Source organism: Branchiostoma lanceolatum, chromosome 13 (assembly GCF_035083965.1).
Source record: "Branchiostoma lanceolatum isolate klBraLanc5 chromosome 13, klBraLanc5.hap2, whole genome shotgun sequence".
NCBI classification, from domain to species: domain Eukaryota; kingdom Metazoa; phylum Chordata; class Leptocardii; order Amphioxiformes; family Branchiostomatidae; genus Branchiostoma; species Branchiostoma lanceolatum.
In genome coordinates this window covers 18,578,333-18,599,800 of record NC_089734.1, presented here as the reverse complement: position 1 = coordinate 18,599,800, position 21,468 = coordinate 18,578,333, and the positions used below count along the sequence as shown (strand labels likewise).

Sequence of the window (21,468 nt, the reverse complement as noted above, 5' to 3'; positions counted from 1 at the left end):
TAAGAATTTAACCTTCTGAAAATGCATTTCCTGTGTTTTTGAGAGAATTTCAGCGGAAAGATCAGAGACAAAGTTTTTTCTAGGATTCTAACCTCTGTGACGTTGCTGGTGATACAAATAAGTCTGCATTGAAAAAAATCTTGAACATTAAAAAGTGGACCTTCAAGCCGGTGAAAGTGGACCTTCAAGGGGGGGGGGGGGTCCAATGCCAATAGTACCAATGCCGATCGGCGATAAGTGACTAGAGGAAAGACAGCAATGACCTACCTCAGTCAGCTTGTCGCAGAAAATCTTGTCGATTGCAGCCGACACCTCTGCCCTCTCGGCAGTGTACGGGCTGTGGTGTAAAGGGACATCCTAATGTTGTTCTTGTTTTGCAGGTATATGATGTAGGTCATGTCGCCGGAGCGTAGACATATCAAGATCACAAAATTCCAATACATAACAATAACTTCATATTGCATCTGCGGATAGGCTTGCTAATCGGCTACCCTTGAACCTCATCTAGACAGGGCTTTTTTGGGGATTCCTGGGACTTGGGTGGGTGGTCATTCGGCGCCCCTCATAACTTCCAAGCGGTAGAGTGTATGCGCATGGTCACCAAATTTGCAGGGGGTGATATATATGTATATACTTATTCCCGGTGTCGGGGTCCAGTTTCAGGACTTACAGAGTACATGTATTATCATAAAAGCCTCCATTCCGATTGTTTATACAACCATGACGTCATAGGCATGGGCTAACGCAGATGAATATGAAACGTGTTCATTATAATGGTCAGCGAATAATGCACATTTGTAGGAATGAGGATTTGAATGCGCTCTAGGTATAAAAGAAGACACATACAAATGATAACAAACGCATATCAACTTTTTTCAGCAAATTAGTTCTTTTTCTTTTGTTACACATGGTTTTAAGATATATGTTTATTTTACCCAGACAAAATAGACTTACATCAGTTCAGTTACAGATCAGTAGTGGCTGCTGAAGATTTACTGCAACACCATTGACGATGTAAAACATTGCATCTCGTAGTTCAACTTGGATATCTCACAGTTTATATTGTCATTCAGAAACTGAAAACAAGCTATTGTGTTGTAAGGAGGCAAAACCTGATATGCATTCTGCACAAAGCCTGAGTTTGAGGACCAAACAGCCAGCATCAAAAACTTGTCTTCAAACAATGAATAGTTGACAATCATCTGCCATTCCTTCCAACTACTCACACGTCCAACAGTACATATTCTTCAAAATAATTTCATGATGTCATTTAGCCAGCAATTCACGAATGAAATACAACTGAAATTTTGTCTTCTCAACATGTACATAACAAAATACATCTTAAAAAATGAGAATCGACCATTGTCAGCCTGGTATATACAAGTACATGAGGCAACTCTCTGTAGGTATGTAACATGCAACATCATACAAAAGTAAGCTATGCAATTATTCTACTACTACTGGTCAGATAAATACATTATAAGTTTGTGATAAACAAAACATACAGTCATGTAAGTCAGACTACCCCACAGAAATCCTTGCCGGTCTTATTATTACATGGACAGTGCCCCAAACCATATCATATTCATATTTGACCATATTGCATGCACATGGTGCCATTCCAATCCAGGCCTATCAACTACAAATGTACAAAGAAGGCACTTCTACTGCCCATTGTCCTGCCATCAGCACCCACGTTATGAGGATGAAATCCTTCTCAGGTATATTCACAGGAGCCCATATGCAAATCCAGGAAAACATGGATACTATTGCATTCATTTCAATTCACCAGGGGTCATTTCATATTAGTTTGTATTTGTATTAAATAAAAAAAGTGCCTTACATTGATACACATATACAAAATGTAATAACACTGTTTCATGTTTGAAGTTTGTTATTCAATATGCAGTCACACTTGTAAGACAAACTTTGCACAAAAGAATTTGCATCCATATGAAAAGTCCAACCCCTCAAACATGACATCCCTACCTGGAACATTGGAATTCCAACTGGGTAACTTCCCATGCAGTGTTTGGTGTGTGTAGAAGACTGAAGTTAGTATGTGAGCAAAATACATCAAGAATCTCATATCTTACATAAATGCAACCTAAACCTTCAGAAACTTACAAGTGAACCTGTACAAATGTCGTGCTAGGGCACACAACTCATGCCTGGAGTAATAAGACTATGGGAAATATGACAATGAAATAATAACTAACACTGTTACTTATACTGTGACAATTTCCTTTAACTTTCAACTATGTAATCATACTACGGTATTTCTTCACAAATTATACAAATGAGATAAATGCATGAATATGTTCTATATTTGCCCCATTTGTAACACCAGTTTACTGGTTAAGCCACTTTCATTGAGCACAACACTCCTGAGTGTTCAAAGTTGCCAAATCAGTTTTTGGTCATAAATATGCAATCGAATACAGTTCCTCATGGCACATAGGCATCCATCACTATTACATCCTACACCAGTGTGCATTCATGAACTTACTGGTGATATCTTACATTTGTAACTGGTAGGATTGAAACTGAATATAATCTTTATATAGTCTTCTCTGCATTTTACTTTTCTAAATGTCACATGCATCAATAAAGAGATAGACATCCAACAAAATGAGCTTCTTCCATCCACACAACTCATCTTCTCTTGCCCTAGTTTTGTCTTTGCTCATTGTCTATTGTGCACCAGACAAGTAGAGTAAATTCTGTGACCCTTGACCTCACCATGACCTTGACCTGACCCAGGCGACTGGGTTAACAGGAAAGTCACAAGTAAGACTCTATGTCATAAAACTTTGCAACATGCTTGGTTAACTTCTGAGGGTGTGGATCCTTGGAAGACTTGAAAGTAAATTTTCTGTTCTTGAGGTCACTCAAGTCTGGAGAACTAATCCTTCTGGACCTGCCCTCAAAGTCTATGTCTACTACCTCCAGGTTTCTGCCACCAGACAAACTGTCCAACGTTAAATTGGGCGTGCTGTTCCGTAGTCGCTCGCGCTCGATCCAACCCTGGAGACTCAACTCTCGCGAGGCACACTGAGGCTTCAGTCTCTCCAGCGCTGACACTTTTTTTTCATTGTCTCTCTTGGAATCAGCCGAAAGAAGTGAATTCAGACTTCTGTACTCAGGAAAATCTTTACCTCCGCCGAGAGTGTGTCTTCGTCTCACAGACTTTCTCTGCCTTCCTCCTTTTATGTCTTCTGTCTCCTTGCTCTTCAATTTCTTTCTATACCTGCGCGCCTCTTCAGCGTTCCTTGCGATCATCTCTTGTTCTGACTTAGTAGGAGGGTCAGCAATATTCCCTTGGCATTCAATCAAGCCTTTACTGCTAGAAGTTGTCCTACTGTGAGAAATGACAGTGTTCTGCCTGGATGATCTCCTTACAGATACCTCCACATTTCCCCTTCTATGTTCGTGGTGTTGCTGTGGCAAACTGGTGGTCCTTCCGTCTGTCCTGTCATACAGTTTATTTGGCACCTGTGTTTTCACATGCTGCATACATGTACTTGGATCACTGTCTTTCTTCAAACTGGGGAAATCATAATCGGGGTCGAGTAACTTCTTTAAGTGATCATCAAAGTTCCCAGCAAAGTCCAGCTCCAGGTTACTGTCCAAGTCTGAGTCTTGGTGAGACAGACTGTCAGAAGTGTTGTTGCTCCTTTGTCGTTTTTCCTCTCTGGTGTTGAGGGTGTCTGCGAAAGAACTGCTGGTAGATCGCTTGGACTCTAACGTGGCAAAGTTACTAGAAGAGGTGGTTGAGTAATCGGAAGTGACTGAAGCCACGTCTGCCTTTGGATGATTCCCATCTAACCTGGCAGGAATCCGGGGGAGAGACTTCTCCACCCCGTCATCCAACTCGTCCTGCTTCTGCGACAATTCGGCAATCTCTTTTGTGACATCGGACAACTTGATGACAATCTGTCTCTGCTGTGCACTGCGAGACAGGATGTCGTTCACAACCTCCTTCCCTCCCTCCTCGTTCTCCAAGTCCTTTATCGCCTGTCTGTGCTGGCGCTCGATATACTCCTTGTCTGGGATCACCTTGTGTCTCTTGTAGTTCTCCTTCATTTGTCGAGCTCTGGTCTCCAGGTCGTATCTACTGTAGTAATGTTGACTGAGGGAAAAGGTGGCACGTGATGTAGACCTGCCCGTCAGGGGTCGGCGTGTGACAACAGAATCCTTCCAGTGTGCCGGAGAACTGGTATCCCTGGTGAGATCAGGGGAGTATGGCTGGTGTTTGCTGACGGCGTAGTAATGCATCTTTCTGGAACTGAGGCTGGAAGCATTTGCACTTCTATCTAGCTGCTCTGTTACCTTCGATATCATGTCTAGGGAACTTTCCGAGTTGTGTCTTGATGGCGTTTTCAGTTCTTCTGTGGGACAGACTTTTACCTGGGAATCCTGCATGTTCAAGTTTATGTGCTCGCTGCTGCTAGATTTGCGGGGCTGGAAGCTGCGACGGAGGCGAATACCGCGCGTGAAATAATCCTTGCTAAAACCTTCCTCGTCGTCCGAGTAGCTGTGCTGCAGCTGCTGCTGCTGCTCTTCTCTCAGCGCCTGCTGCTGTTTCACCACGGCAGCACCGATGATGGCACGCACTATTTCTTGGATGTTGACGTCTTGCGAGATGTAGTCTGAGCTAATCTTCTGTGGAAGATATAGACAGAAAGGAAAGTCAATATCTTAGCCAATCAACATCGCTTAATATCACTAAGTTAGACATAAATGTTTCGATAATCAAACTTAGTCTAACACAAGGAGACTGGTAACTTTAGCTGAGAACCTGCCTCTTTCCATACTAGAGTGACTCCAAATCTGAAAAGTGGCTTTTAGTAAATGTGACCTTGGCAAAGGCTCAGAAATAGAGCTAATACTTAGCAGTACTAACAAATAAAGAAAGACAATATTTCTTTGCTATAATGAAACTGATATGGTAAGGAAGCAAACAGGTACCAATTCATATTTGGTGGCAAGGATAGTCTTAGGGTTAATGTAGGCATTGCATTCTGTTTCTGTGTACATGTCTTCCAGCAATTTCGAGCCATCCTACCAGGAATATTGAATCATATATCATATTCATATTATAAGCTAGCAAATATCAAATAAGCTAACTTAATGCTGATGCATTGTTTTAATACCACTGTAAATACTTTTAAATGTGTAATGTCCTATGTGAAAACCAAGTGCAATATACTTAATGTATGGAAGGCGTAATTCAGCCTTTAGCTGCAATGCTTTGTTATCAATAAACCATTTTTGATTGATTTGACGAAATCTCCCTACAAAACGTGAGAAAACTATGCAAATGAAATGACGGACACATCTGCATTACTAAGGGCGAGTGTATGTACAGTGTATGCTGCATGTCTCATACAGAAGCATTTGAAAATAGCATAATATTATGTTGTAGGTACAGTGTTCAACTACCTAAAACGTTAAATTGCACATTGTTCAGCAAACAAAAGCAAGTGTTGTTTTTGCATACAAAAGAGGTTATAATGTGTTTTGCTGAGTTTTGGAACCGAATAATGTAACATGCGTAATGCAATAGTATGCTTAATTTTGCTTTAGGCCTTCAAACACTGTTTTGAAGCCAAATTTACAACTTTGCAGCAAAATTCACAGAAATATAAGATTAGTGTTCTTTTTGCGCACAAAAGCTTGCTTTAAGTTAAAAACAGGTGAACATGTTCAACCATGTTTTGGAAAGGAATAGTAATCTAACATGCCAATATTGGTATGCTTAATTTCGCTCAAAACTTAAGATTTTGAACTTTGCAGCAAAATTTGGCAACATAAAAGTAAGTATATTTGTTTTTACACACCAAAGCTTATTCATTTTGGAACCAAGTAGTCTTGTAACATGCTTAAAGTTAATGCATTGGTATGCTTAATTTCTGTCTTCAGGGTTGATTTAAATCTATGAGAAAAGGAGATATTTATGTCCTGTGGTGAAGAGCAGTCAGAAAACTGGATGTTATATACCTGTCATTTATCCGTTATGAGTTGGCTTGCAACAACAAACATAACAGTATTACGCCTTGACACTTCATATCACCGGGATATCTGTAGTCCTCTAAACTAATCCTATATTGCAGGCAGTTTATAGCATCTCCTACATACAAAAGTAAGGGGATAGTTTATGGTATTGGTCACAATATCACAGTCAAACAAGTTATAACCCTGGTCAGTGGGTGCCAGGTATAAAACCAGCAAAACCATTCTGTGAAAAACAGGCCTACTGCCGGCCATGAGTTGAAATTACAATTATTACATGAATCTGGTTACCGCTGTCAGGGAGGTTAATGTTATTGGTGCTGTTGCTTTCAAATTGGAGATTTCTTAACAGGATATCTCAAGTAGCTACACATCATTATCTAATAATATGTGAGCAGGTATTCACCTAATCAAGAAAACATAATTTTCGGCCTCCTAGCACTTTTGGTTGGAACTGTAGCTGTACCTACAATATCATCCCAAGGAATTGCAACTCTTAGTTTGGAAAAGTCAATAATGGATAGCTATCATGACCTTTTATTTGACTTTGGTAACAGTTAAAACTTAAACATCATTACATGTACCTACAAATTAGGACATGGCAGAATTAATGAACAGAGTAATTATAATACTACCTTTAAGAAATCAAAATTTCATACTCTGTGGTTTAAAGTGGAAATCATGCAACCTAAGTAGAGTTGGATATCCTTTTCAAATTATGCAAATTAGGACATTGTTGTAAGGGGAAAACAATGGGATGTTAAATCTGCATTTTGCTAGCAATCCGTCACTTCATGTGCCAATTACTTAACAAACTTGACATTACTCACCTTGACAGGGTCTGGCGTGTTGTCAGAGGTTGAATCTCCTGTTGAAAAGAACAACTTGTGGTGAGTGAAGTGCTGCAAGGATATGTAAGCCTCTAAAATGAAATAAGATTTACCTTTAAATGTTAAAAATAACGTGCCAAACATTTAGAATCAAACAAGACTTACCTCTAGAGGGAATACCAATGATGTCAGAATAAATAGTAACTACATGTATGTTATGTGTATGTCACATGACTTGGTGTCAAGGTGGTTATGATGTCATTAATGGATTTATTTAGTTAGTGGACAGCAACATCTATGATATGAATGTTTTGGTTAAAGTGTATTGTAGGGAAAAGAATGAGTTTTATTTTGGCCCCTCCTTCTGGTTTCCTTAGGAACTACAGATGGACTACAGCTAGTTGTATTTTTTTAGCAATATTGACATATTTTGTGGGAAGTAGCTCTTGGCAGAAAAATGAAGTGTAATTTGATTTTAGGCCACCTAAATGGTTTTTGTGGAACTGCAGCTGCTAGTTTTTTTAACAGAACAACTCAAGAATTTATGAATGACTATGTTTTGCCTGTAGCTCAACCAGGCATGGATATTATTGCCAACAAATTATGCAAATGAGGACTTCAAGTAAACAGGTGATCCTATAATGACCAAAACTGAAAAGGTGAGAAATTCAAACTCACAAAACGTAAGATCATTATCAGACAAAAATCACCTCAACTGGGAAATCATTTTGCCAAATCATCACAAAAGATACAAGTTATGCAAATGGCATCATCTGCAAAACCAATATGGAACTTCCTTAGTTTTTAGAGATGAAAATCATGGCCTACGTAACGAAGGTACATGTAGCCATGCTACATTTGTAACTGTGTGTCTATTAATATTATACAAAGAATGAAAATCATAAAATAGTTATTTCCACGCAGAGATAGAAAAAAGATAGCAATATTCATAAGACCATGCTAACCACAAGCGCACTGATTTTGAATTCAGCCTAAGTTGTAGAAAAGAGTAATCTGCTGCAATGTTTCCTTTAACAATGCTACGGCATATAATTTATCAAATTCAATTTCACTCTCAATTTCTACTGTGTGTCCAGTTGAAGTGGGGGTTGACAGATTGGGAAGTTGAAGGAAACATGGCATTAGTCTACACCTATTCAATCCTTGGCTATCAGGTTATATAAATCAATTAGAACAACAAAAACACCCTGAACAGAGACTGTCTAGCACATCAGATTTACTACTGGAGTCACATGTCCAGAATAGACAAATTTGAAAAACACAGACTGTTTCGTCATAGAGGAATTTTGCTCACAAACTGTCTATGTCACCACGTACGTCTGTATATAACAGATCGTGTTCGAACGACATTTCCCAAACCCAAGAGGAAACAGCCATTTTTCGTCAGTATTTTACACAGTGATGAAGGGCAAGAGCCGCAGCATATATGCCGTCAAACATTTCCGGATATTGCTATACAATGTCGTGGCTATTCCTCTTCCTTACTTGCATCGTTCAAATGTGTTCTATTATTTTCAGACGTGTGCTACATTGTATGACATAGACATAGTTTGTGAGCAAAATATAGTAGCCCTTATGACAAAACAGTTTACGTGGTTCAAAATATCAGGCCAAAGTAGAGGAATAACTTTTTCAAGAAGTAAAGAATGTGAGCGAGCCCAGTCTTTGGGTCACTCTTTTTAAAAGCTCTGGGTTCTAGCTTGTCTTATAGAGCAAAAACATGAATGGAAGGAAAAGTTTTAAAATGCGTTGATGTGTGAATAGCTTTTCTCCAAAAGCACAATTTTTCTGGTAACCAAGGAATTGAATCGGTGCAGCCTACTGAGTAGGGTATAAGAAATAAACAAATGCTGACTAGTTTGCGACCACCACTAGTGTCTGTAGATGGGGCTGCCAGCTGTGATGGGCGTGGGTGGAAAGACTTGTCTTTGGAAGTCTGACGGAGGGATGAGCGGAAGCTGAAACTGCGTGAAGACTGGGCAGAAGGAGACGCCTCCAGGGCAGGAAGGGCACGGAAGCCTTATGGAGGAACAGCAAGTCATACAAAATGGAGGACAGACAGAGACAACGAAGGGGGTGGAAGAAGGCAGACATGGACATCAACAAAAACAAAAGTAGACATGGAGAAACAAACATAAGGACAGAAGAGGGGGGGGGAGAGAAAATACAGGGTTAGAACTTAGAAGGTGGGGAACAAAATGACAGGCAATAGTGACAGAGTACATCCTGTATCTGACTAGAAGGATTTGTATTAACAAACTGAAGTTTTACATTATTTTACTAAATGTATCTGCATTCAATTTCAATAGAATCAATTTCTTCTTTCGGTTCATGAACCTAGTACCAGGACCATTAATCTACAAGCACAATATGCTGGCAAAGCAGACAGATACACTAATCTGTATCTTTGTTATACATTTATTTCATTTGACCCTCACCTTTTCCCTCATGACCTCTATTAAAAGTGGCCAACTGGCTGACTTGAGCTTCTCATGAATAAACAAAGTTCAAACAAACGTATGACTGTTTTAAAGAAAGATAGACACTGATGACCTATGGCTGATGTGTAGGGCAGATGGACAATAATCTGTGGCTTATGTGTAGGGCAGATGGACAATGACCTATGGCTGATGTGTAGGGCAGATAGACAATGACCAATGGCTGATGTATAGGGCAGATAGACACTGACCTACACATGTGTTTGTATGACTGATGTGTAGGGCAGATGAAAACTGATCTGTGGCTGATGTATAGGGCAAACACCCTCGTTAAACCAGGGCCCCATATCGCTCCACGTTACATCGCTCGCGAAAGGGGCCCTGGTAACAAGTTTCGCCACATATGGTTATGACGACGTCACCTGCTTCTCCTCATCAGAAGCAGCGCGCAAAGAACGCTGGGAAGCTATCAACTAATCAGGTTACGTGTTACATCGTTGCTTTGGTTACCCAAAACAAATGGCAGCCGATAGTTTTGCTTCAGGCAAGTTCAGCTGTGGAAGACTTGTTTGGATTAGAGCGGCTTCGTCAGCATCAGCAGTCCACCCTTCAGACACTGCTTGATGGCAGGGACGTATTTCTAAGTGGAAGGACAGGCGGAGGGAAGAGCCTCTGTTATGTGGGCTTTCCAGCGGCAGCAAAAGCTAAGCAAGCCCACCGACCTTGGCCGCGACTTCCGTCTGGAGATGAGTTTGTCAGTCCGCTCATTGCCAAATAAGGCCAGCTCATTGATTATTCATGAGCGAATGTCGGCGAGGTCGCCAGAACCATATGTGGCAGAGCTTTTTACCAGGGCCCCTTTTGCGAGCGATATGGGGTCCTGGTTTAACGAGGGTAAGGGCAGTTGGACACTGAACTTTGTCTTATGTAGTTGGACACTGACCTACGGCTGAAGTGTAGGGCAGATGAACACTGATCTGAGGCGGATGTATAGGGCAGATGGACACTGAACTTTGTCTTATGTGTAGGGTAGCTGGACACTGACCTATGGCTGATGTGTAGGGCAGATGGACACTGACCCATGGCATATGCGTAGGGCAGATGGGCCTACGGCTGATGTGTAGGGCAGATGGATATGTATAAAGAAGATAGATGATGACGTCTACATGTAGCTGATGTTTAGACAGATGGACACTGACCTGCAGCTGATGTGCATGGCAAATGGGCCTATGACTGATATTGTACATATACAATATAAAGAAAATGATATATGGCTGATGTATAGGGCAGATTGAAACTGACCTATGGCTGATGGCCTGACCTCCACCTCCTCCACACGCCCTCCCCCTCCCCCGTTCAGTAGCTGTGTGATACTGGTCACAGGGTCAATGTCAGTGGGGTCCACTGGGATCTGAAACAAAAGATAAATGAATTAACTTCATACACCCAATCTTAAAGGTCCTGAAAGAGTCATTCCCATCTACATTATGTAGATCAATGCAACCAGATACTTTACAATGTTACCAGAACCTCAGTCAGTGTGAGTATAGACTCAACACATATCATTTCTGTCTTCAGAAACAAACAGATAAAGGATGATTAACATGAACGGAATAATTACAGATTGGTACAGTTATCAAATGTATCAAACTTAAAGTAATTACAACGTAAGGTGATACTTACAGGCTTTCCCTCTACATCTGGGTCAAAGAACCACTCCGACTGAAAAAACAACAAACAGGGGTTTTACTACTTGTCCATTTGATGTGACAACCTATTATTCAGTAATTCCATGATGGTGAACACACATCACACTTGTATTATTGCGTCTCTATTAGGCAATACTCCTATCTCACAGTAGGGTTTCTGGAATAGGTGGGGTAGGCTTAAGGCAGGTCTAACCCTCATGCACAGCCTTAGAGCCCAGAAAGGGTAAAATGATGAGGTAGCATCCTCTGCTAAGCCTACCCCACCTTTTCCTGAAAGCCCTCTCTGCAGTAGGTAAATCACCAAGAAATGCACTCCTACAATAATCATAAACTTCAGGTGATCAAGTGGCGCCGTGTGGCATAAGTGGTAGAACGTGGCGGCTGTCAAACAATGGGACCCGGGATCGATCACAGGTTGTGTCCAGAGACATGTCCGAACTTGCGCCCCAATATTGTGCCCTCACTTCACTCAGGTGTAAATGAGTACCTAGCTCATCTAGGGTTAGGGACGTCCCTCGGATAGGATGTTAAATGGAGGTCCCGTGTTTGGGGAGAGCCACACCCCCCGCACCTAAGAGTAGGGGCATGCCCTGGTGTGCGATGGTCCAAATCCTTGTGTCTGATGGAGGCCCGGCGAACCTCCGTCTCGTATCAGCCATACAGTGATTTACATTATTCACCCGGACGGGAGAACTGGCGCATCCCTGTCTTGTATGACAGCCAACAAAAGGGTATGTCACCCTGTTAAAAGGGCCGTATAACCCCGTCATAGCGAAAGCACGTCGACTGATGATGATGACAATAATCATCGACTTTCAGGGCTATGTAGTACATGAAAATAGATGTTGAAAAGGGCATACATGTCTGATGATGCTCTCCACTATGCGGCACTGGTCCGACATGTCCTGGATCATGATGGCCATGTTATCCTGGGTCGTCCTCACCAGGGTGGGGCCAAACACAATGGCTAGATTGCGCACCTCCATCTGTGGGAAGACAAGGACAATGAACCCTAGGCTGACACAAATACTTTGGTTTAAAAGTGCCCTAAGCAATTCCAGGGGGTAAAACTTGAATTATTCTGGGGAAAGCAATTCTGTTTGGTGGAATTGAAATTTACTTCCCCATATTAGCACATTTGCATCATTACTTCATACTTTGGGCGTTTAAAAGAAGCACAGAAACAAGCCGAAAAAGGAGTATTCTATTTATTGCTACCACCCAAAAATCAGCCCAGAATCCAGCCGTAACCGTTTTCTGTCGACAATTTTCTGTAACTTCCGGCTGCCTGACGTCACAATGCCCAAGCACATTGAGCCATGATCACATAATTATTTCTCTGGAAGCGTTCAGGACTTATCGGTCAGAATCGCTTATGTTCGGAAGATCACACCACACAATGACATCGCATTTTTGCTCCCTGATGCAATGGGATAGTGTTATTTAAACTTACTATGGATAGAAATCACTCAAAAATTGATTTCGAAAATATGACTTTCAGCGTCCTAATATAGCTTAGGTTACCTTTAACAACGATTACTCCCAGGTAAAGCTACCTTCCATTACATTTTATTATCTAGTCAAACCTCATGAGATATACATAACATAGCTTGAAATGCTTAAAACCCCGACAGCCCTACGACAGCTCAGTGCTGCAAAAGTTTGTACTTGTGACATTGCATGTATCAAGAAGTTGCCGTACTAAACAGTCTTCACCTTGTTGATGTATGACTTTGATGACACTTTCTTTAAGTGAAGAACAAGGAACTTCAGGGTTTCAAAGTGGTGATCTGGTAGCGCATGTACCTGTGAGGGATGAACAATTGTTACACTGATTAAGGTATTTGTTTCAAGTGATTCTACATAGAAATTAAGTGCACAAAATGCTTTAGTCGTGGTGGTTATTTTGCTCACAAACTGCCTATGTCATCGCGCACTTCTGTAAATATAACTATTAGAACTTATGAATGTGGAGAATGCCGTTCAAACACAATCATTTACGGACATGTGCTGCATCGGCAATTTGTCAGCGAAATATCCCCTATGACAAAATCAATTTGAGTAGTTCAAATTTGTCTATTAAAACCTATATACATGCATGCATTGATAATTCAAATGTAATTCTTAAATTATAATAGTCTAGCAAAATTCTTATGCATGACTATATTTCATTTCAGTATCCTCTACTGACTAGAAGAGTGAATAGCAGCAAAATGCTGTAGTGTGCAAAATAACGTACCAGTTCTCGAAGTGCCCACATTCTTTTTCTGGATTCCTTGTGTCTGTTTGCTTCAATAAACCTGCCATACATGCCTGTGGTAGAATTAACATCAGCAATGTTAATGTCTACTTCAGAATCCGACAACATCAAACAACAGAACTAACACACTAACTTACAGGGATAAACAATTGTTTATCTCCAAGCATCACAGTTTCCCTGGCATGCAATACGGCAAGGTAAGGGTGGGTCTGAACCGTTATGACACCAGTTTTTTTCTTCTTCTTGCTGGACCGGTATAAAAAAAGACTTGGAAAAAAGATGGTGGACCGATGAAAAAATGGAACAATACTGGCCACACATTCTAGGGTTCTACCATATAAGGCCAAAACAGAGAAGATCTACCTAAGCCCTTATATCTCAAATGTAGGAAACATGAAGTGATCTGCAGAGTGAGGGACTTACTATTCGTAACAAGTGGATCTGGAAGTTTGCGGAAAAAAGACTTCAGGAGACTGCTGATGATGTTGGTGTCACCCCATTTCTGAAAAGAAGTACATTCTTTAAATTCTTAAATCAGCATTCACCACACAATATAGATGCACAAGATATGTCATTCTATTGGGGGAGATGTTGACATAAAATCTCATTACAGTAGTATCAAGAAGTCCAACAAACTACTCTTTCTTTTACCTTCCATTCAATTCCAGTATAATTATGTCAGAGTATAAAGCAGTGACCTGAACCTACATGTAACCCTCATTCTAAGCAATTTTCCTAATAACCATTTGGCTTGCGCCTGGGGTGTCGCAAAAATAAGATTTCCAGAAATGATTCTCTAACTCACCTCATCATCCAAGTTGATGTTTTCGATGCCTTTGTTTAACTCCTCCTGAAGGTGAGCCACTCCGGAGGAGTTTCCAGGAATCCTGTAGATTCCGATGACTTCCAGGCCTTTTGCCTCCACAATTGTGCAACACAGCTCCACAATCAGGGGTACATACTGCAGAAACAAGTCGGAGGTTTTATACCTGTGTGGGTCATAGACCCAGTTCATACTAAGTCGCCCGAATCACTGAAATCGCTGAAGCCGCATTGATGTGGCCAAGTATGAACGCTCCAATTCGCATGTGAAAACACCTGATACGCATCGCAGCGAATCTACCTTCGGGAGGTGGATTACTACCGACTTGGCTGCATTCCGGCTTAGTATGAACGCTCAAAGCCGGCTTGATGCGTATCGGGCGCATCACTTTGCAATATATATTGACCCGGACATGGTTCAAGGGGTCATATGAGACGTCAGCCTTGATTTCTGCTTAATTGCCGCCATAATACGATATTTGCTTGTTTGAATATTTCGCGGAAATATGGCAGAATCGGGCGATACTGGCGTGTGGGATGACGAAGAGACACGCGTGCTCATGGCTATCTTCGGGGATGTGGGGATACAGACGAAACTTAAGGGATCCCGCCGGAACAAAAGCGTGTATGAGGAAGTAGCGATTTTACAACTCGCGCTCGTTCGACCCCTCGTGTGAAGGAATGCGGCTTTGGCGATTTCGGCGATTCGGGCGACTTGCGCTGCTTAGTATGAACGGGGTCAGAGTGTATTGGCAGAGCCTCTCAGTGGGGATCTTATAGGAGTGTGCCAAATCGCACAGTGGGCGCGAACTGGTGCAGTCCAGTCAGATGCCCGCTTTAGTGAGGCATGATTATGATATTGTAACAAGGAACTGCAAGGTATTTGCTAGCAAATGCATAAATAGTCCCTCAAAAGTGACACAAAAATTCTCTAAAATGAAAAGAAGATGTAATACTGTATTGTAAAACTGCACTAACTATTTCTGCATACAATTTGTATGTAAATATTTCACTTTTGGGACCACATTTGTTAGCAGTGACACCTATAGCTGCAGTGCAAAGTGGAACCATTCAGAATTGCCCTGAGGAATGTGACACTGAAATGTTGGTTGAATAAAAACTTGGTTGTGTACAAAGAGTCTTTTTATTCACATATAAGAGATACAGCTTATACAAACCTCATTAGACCCAGATGGTGTACACTCTTCAAGATGTACACAAAACATGCCAATAGGTTCTGGTGACGATGAGGTCTTGGGGCCAAGTTTTCTGAACCACTCTTTCCAATTCTGCTTTGTCTTGACTGAGCCAACATAATCCTCAGGGCCTGAAGGAGAAAGGACGGATTAAGAATGAAAATTGTGTAAGGTTGTTTACTTTGTAGTTTCCAGTTACCTTACCAACCCTAGCAAAGGCCTGCCAACCCCAGCCTTTTTTGGGGGCAAACTGCTGGCAGGGGACATAAAATCTGAGGGATGAAAGTTTTAAACAGAAACCCTAATTCATTAACTTCTGGTACTATAAAGTTTGAACTCTTAGTACAGATTAAGGTTTTGAACAGTTGATAAAGGAATGTGCAGTAAACATTGTTACTTTTTTGTTCAGTTTATTTTGAAAATTTGTATTAAAAAATATGTACTTGTGCTCGTAAAATGTTTATCATATTCTGTATCATTACAAAATTATAAAATAAATTATATTGAAACTACCGATCTGATGCATTCCCACAACATATCTTCCCTTGGCCTTACCTTATTTTTTACTAACACTATGCCAATTAGCAACACAATCATGGACTATTCAACTCTAGCATGAAAGCTGCATCTCTACTAGTACTAACCCTTATCTGTACAATCATGTTAATCCTAAATTAAACACTGTGAGTCTTTATGTAATATAGCCTTATGTCTGCTACACGTACCTTTGATGGCTTTCCTGAAGGTTGAAGGAGAGGGTTGTGAACCTTTTGGTCTCCTGGTCAGTCCACGCAGCTGGATGGTAGGGGAGGGGGCCGCCCGCCCTGTAGCCTGGGGGCTGCACGGGGAAACACAAACAACAGGATTTACTATCAGTTTCTCCACATTCAAACCAAATCATATTTCAGTAGGCTGAGTAGCATCTATCTAGAACAATTTTGCTACTGGACGATACTAAATTCAAAGAGACAGAAACATACTAAAAGAATTACAACAATGTATTAAAGTGCCAGGATAAAAAAATCTAGGGCATTTCCTGGAACATTTGTGGCCATTTATTTGTACATTAATGTCAGCAAGCCATTTGTTTTAAACAAAATATTCATCATCTTTGGTGGTATACCAATCGTTCTCTTTGTGTTTTCTAAATTTCTCTTGTGGGCACTGATTCAAAAGCAGACCTACTGGGTTGGGATTCCGATTATGCTTAACCCTGAAACACCGGAGTGGGGTCATTTTTGACCCCAGGCGTGGATTTGGACGTGCTATTTGAACATGTTTGATCTGAAAAAAAAATCCTTCCGTGACTTTGTCAGTAGACATCTTTTCTAACCTCTCACAATTTTCTAGGGAGATGGACACAATACTGTTGACGTTATATAGGAAAGTCTGTGTTGAGTCCGCTGGGGTCATTTTTAACCCCAGGAAAAATAATGTGCTGTTTTTGAGATCTGCCCTCTGTAACTCCTGAACTACTTATTGTATGACCACCAAATTTTCAGAGGATGATGCACATGTGAATTAGTATTAACATAACAAATTTCATGTCATAATGACGTAATATGACGTCATTATGACGTAATTTTATGTGATTCTATCCGCCATCTTAGATTTTGACGGATGACGTCATCAAATCAGCATAAAATATCAATGTTGAATCATACAAGTTACATCGGATTACATAAGATGATAACATGGTAAGAAAATACATTTGGCGTACCAACAAAGCCTTGAAACGTCATTGTTTGAACTGAAATTAGCAGATTTTGTAAAATATGCCTGTCAAAAACCTGTTGCCATGGCAACAAGAAAAACAATGAACTTACTTTATCAATTTGAAATTTTTGTTAAGGAAATTTTATGTAAAGCCACCAAGTTTGGTGGCTCTCGCGTAAGCCGTTCATCAGTAATGCAACATGACATTTGGTGTGGGCCTCAAAAATCCCCTCCCGGTCTAGATAGGAATAGTTTAAGACGTGGTCCTTCTGATCTTTTTGCATAAATTATGATAATGAACGGGAATTATTCATATCTAAAGATGCCAAAAGATTCCTCTTACAGTGATGAAGCGATCTATGGATAAAAATCAGTGAAAAAAGTGAAAAGGGAGATTTTGCTGAACAAAGCATTTTGGGGTCATTTTAGTCACAAAAATAGGTTCGGGTGTTTGAGGGTTAATGATGTATGAAGATGCGGGCAATCCGAAAACAGTGCATATCATTAAAAAAAAGGCCATAGGAAACCAAACAGAAGGTCTGTAAAGAAGGCTGAGAAAAAAGCTCAATCTATCCTTTTTTGTTACTGTCCACAAGGGAAGTGGTGCAAGCTTCCATAAATTCATAAGTTGCCCAGAGACTTCAAGAGGCTACATGTAGCATTTTAGGATAAGACTTAGGCCCGCTTTGGACTGATGACTGTTGTTGTACATTTTACACCAGCATATACATACGATACATTCTATCATGTACTGTATTGTACATAGTACCACTCCTATGGAATATCCACTAAGTCGTACTGGGTAGAACTAGGAAGAAATAATACACCCAAAAAGGCACATGCATGATAGAGTGTAGAGACAGATACCTTAAGAAAAGTTTGACAGCACTCCTTACTATAATCCTAGGTCTGATGAAGAAAGAAGAAAGGTAAGAAAAGAGTGAAACATGTGCCTGAAACTTCCACAGACTAGAGCTATGTAGAACTGTCCCAACTGAGCTTTGTACAGTAGAAATTGCATTTTTGAACCATCCAACAACTTAAAATTGAGTGTCTGCAATCAAAAACGTGTTGACAGTGCACACTGATATGCACAAAACATGTGCCACTAGTTGTAATATCGATGTGCAACTCAACATGAAAGATAATACACTGTCCATCAAAAGATAGATTTTCAAAGAACGACAAGGCGTAAGATAGGAAAATATATCATATAGGACACATGAGGAAGACAAAAGTATGCAGAGCATGTGCATATACATAACAACAAACATGGGTGCATAAGTATAGAGACACATTACAGGGTGAGGGAATAGTCTATAGGAAGTATTACTTTGAAGGACTTGATAAAAAACCTTAAGGATGCAATATACCTTTAGAAGAAGTATTTTTGGAGCTATAGCAGCTGCTGCAGCTAATCTCTAATAACCTTCTTGTAATCAATAAATTGCCTGGTGTCATTGACATTCGAAAACAGCTTTGCCCCTTGGTATTAGTCACTGGATAATTAAGTTTTTTTTGTACATAACCATGTGTTTTTATTTACACCAATGTTTTGGTGATAGTCTCAGTGGACTGTCATATCACCTTCCTCAGGGCAACACTGACTGACTGACGTTTGGGACAACATCTATAAGCAGCGACACCTGTGCTGCAGTGCAATGTGTACCAGTCAGAATTGCCCTGAGGAAGGTGACAGACGGTCACCCAAACATCGGTGTGGATAAAACACTTTGTTATCCGGTGACTTACCAACCTGATGAAACTAGATTCACAGATGCGGTCAATACGGAAAATCTTTTCATCAGTCTTGCAACTTTTTGTAATATGTTAATTGTTAGGTCCAGCAAGAAATAAGTATTGTGATAGTTCAAACACACCAGTACCCAGCCCTACTTTTGGTTTTATAGAATCTTGTCACAGCTGCAAAGAAAATGGCCCTTCCTTCTTCTATTCACCAATGGCCAAAACAACTGGAAAATGAACATCGCACTGCACGCATACCCCAAATTTGCAATATTTCTAATTTTGTGCATAACAGGAAAACAGAGTGCTCAACACAATATCTCTTCATGCAAAACAAAAAGTAGAGGGGAACTTACACAACTCTCAGACTAGGAGGGTGCAGGAGGAAAGTCATGGAAGAGAAGGGAAAACACCACATAAGCTTAAAGGGAAATTGCAAATTGCAACTGTACAGGAGTGTGGAATATCATCCCTGCGTTCTTATGTCTAATACATGTGCCACAAAGCTATGCAAGAGACCATCTCATCTGGGAGGAAAATCAAAAAGGATTCATAAAAACAATTTTCAATATCACAGCTTTTAAAGCGAATGGATAGGTTCAAAAATGGAAAGAAGTTGCTCTGATGAGTCAGTAATCCTCATCAGCAACTTCCCATTCTCCCAACAACGCAACTTCCCATATTCATCACATCAGTCCAAACATTCCTATCATTTGTATCCTATTGATGAGATAGAATGATTATCATGGCCGTGTGCTTGCCAGGAAGGGAGATGTGACTCACTTCAGAAGATCCCCGTACTGCGTATGTCTCTTCAGGATAAGTTCTCGGCTGCCCACTGCTTCCTGAGATAACAGAATGAAAGAAACTCGCTTTTGATTGATCATGAATATTTTCAATATCATCATCATGCTTGCGGATTTACTCTGGTGAGATACAATCAATAAAGTTTTTCCAGTAAGATCCGTTGAGAGAGATTTTCAATATAGGAGGAGTATAACCATTCAAATTAGTTTTTATTTATCAAATTGATTCGACCCGAAGCCTACATGTTTGTCACATGACCTGAGCGGAAATGTGACAACTTTGACCTGTTGCTGACACTCAGGGCCACTCAGGTCATGTGACATAGGGTCTGGGTCAAATCAACTCAAGGACCAGAGAGCTTTTACATTGTGTACTTAATTAACATTAGAATGTTTACTATGTAGATTACCGTCACAGATGATCATTCATACAAATTAAGCTAAGAGGAGACTGTCCTAGTATATCTACATGCACATGTATCTATCTTAGTACATACACATGATACAAGGTCCAGCCAACTGTCTTTAGCACTAAAGGTCTCATTCCTGAGTTACTCCGTGTGTAGACTCCCAAAGAGTCTGTACCCTAAAAAATTAACGGCAGCATGAACGTGTGTTAATATCGGTGCGAAATTCCCTTTTAGCCAGCCCAACTGATCTCAAGCGTCAAACTGATAAAAGCTTGTTTGTAACTGAAGAAATTAGCAGGTTAAGTTCGGCGGTCGCGCGCAGGGTCGGACGTGCACAGCCCGACAGTGTAGGTGATGCGTTCGTGCGCTTACAGCTGGAAAGGGCCTACTTTCGGGGTGTAGCTAAGTGCAGGTTGTAATTGCTATAAAAAGAGATGTAAGTGTAGTGAAACTGTTGGCAGTTTTTTTACAAGATCTTGGGTAAATGTTCTCAATATCAAATGAATAACATTGGTGCATTTTCTATAGTTTCATTACGGACACACCCATGTAAGCCTATGCAGCGAAAAAACTCATGAATGAGACCTAAAACTACAGCACAGAAAGGTCTTTCCCTAACCTTACATGCCCATTGGCTCCCATGTTGGTATCAAACATGGCAGACTTACCTCATCATCCTGACCAGAGTTGTTCTGGATCGCTGAGATCCAGGACAGCATGTCATCATGGTTCTCAGCCTAACAATGGAAAAGGACAATCAAAATTTACAGGTTTCAGGGCAACTGTATCTTCAGAGGTTAAGGTAGGGGCAGTGTGTCTAGGGCACAATATTGGAAAGCCAAGCCCAACCCTCTTCTTCTACTGCCTTTTACCTCCCCAACCAAAGTCAGGTACCTATCTTTAAACCTGGGTGGAGTGTGAAAACTAGGGTAAAGTGCCTTTCACAAGGACGCAACATCTAGCCAGGAATGTCAGGAACATGTCACCTTTTGATCCCGTGTCTGCTAGCTTAACCCCTAAAACATGAAAATCAACCCAGAATATAAAGCCAACAAAGAGAAAGAAAAATGCACAAACATGAAGACACTGTGCTTTTAATTGTTTGCTTTAAGTCTATACAACGAAAATCACAATAATGGTTTGTGTACACTGTACTTTTAGTCATATGCAACTAAAATTGTAAACAAACTTCATGGACAAACGTTCACTCTTATGTGTTACATCTACAACAGCTTCTATTTCTGACCAAAACAAGGGGGAAAAAACTACCTGGAACAAATACTCGACACAGTTGACTGTGCTGTGAGTCAACAGTCTGAACACGTTCTTCCGCTTGGTGTAATCATACGCGATGTCCGGGATGCTCCCCTTTATGCTAATGGGGTGCTCATCTCCAATGGCAACAGTCTGGGGAAAGGAAGATTTCAAGGTCAGGGTCACCGCATCACAATGACTTGTTGAGTTTGTCTGAACTTTGTAACGACTTCCTTCTGTCAAGT

General features: G+C 40.7%; 1 protein-coding gene across 5 annotated transcripts in view; it reads right to left on the bottom strand.

The window, feature by feature from the left end:
* Nucleotides 1-867: 867 nt before the first annotated feature.
* LOC136447983 (rho GTPase-activating protein 21-like) overlaps nucleotides 868-21,468 on the bottom strand; it is a 40,371-nt gene continuing 19,770 nt past the window's right edge. For 3 of the 5 annotated variants that reach the window (XM_066447141.1, XM_066447145.1, XM_066447142.1), the window contains 15 exons: nucleotides 21,239-21,376; nucleotides 20,638-20,706; nucleotides 19,537-19,598; nucleotides 17,875-17,916; nucleotides 16,017-16,129; nucleotides 15,274-15,422; nucleotides 14,079-14,234; nucleotides 13,697-13,775; nucleotides 13,253-13,326; nucleotides 12,730-12,819; nucleotides 11,874-11,999; nucleotides 10,988-11,026; nucleotides 10,607-10,715; nucleotides 6,846-6,883; nucleotides 868-4,665 (listed from right to left, as the gene is read on the bottom strand). In XM_066447141.1, coding sequence (XP_066303238.1) covers nucleotides 2,785-4,665; nucleotides 6,846-6,883; nucleotides 10,607-10,715; nucleotides 10,988-11,026; nucleotides 11,874-11,999; nucleotides 12,730-12,819; nucleotides 13,253-13,326; nucleotides 13,697-13,775; nucleotides 14,079-14,234; nucleotides 15,274-15,422; nucleotides 16,017-16,129; nucleotides 17,875-17,916; nucleotides 19,537-19,598; nucleotides 20,638-20,706; nucleotides 21,239-21,376 — 3,165 coding nt within the window. In that variant the 3' untranslated portion in view covers nucleotides 868-2,784. Of the gene's footprint in view, nucleotides 4,666-6,845; nucleotides 6,884-8,721; nucleotides 8,886-10,606; nucleotides 10,716-10,987; nucleotides 11,027-11,873; nucleotides 12,000-12,729; nucleotides 12,820-13,252; nucleotides 13,327-13,696; nucleotides 13,776-14,078; nucleotides 14,235-15,273; nucleotides 15,423-16,016; nucleotides 16,130-17,874; nucleotides 17,917-19,536; nucleotides 19,599-20,637; nucleotides 20,707-21,238; nucleotides 21,377-21,468 lie in introns of all 5 variants that reach the window. The other 2 variants (XM_066447146.1, XM_066447144.1) reach the window with 2 other exon arrangements.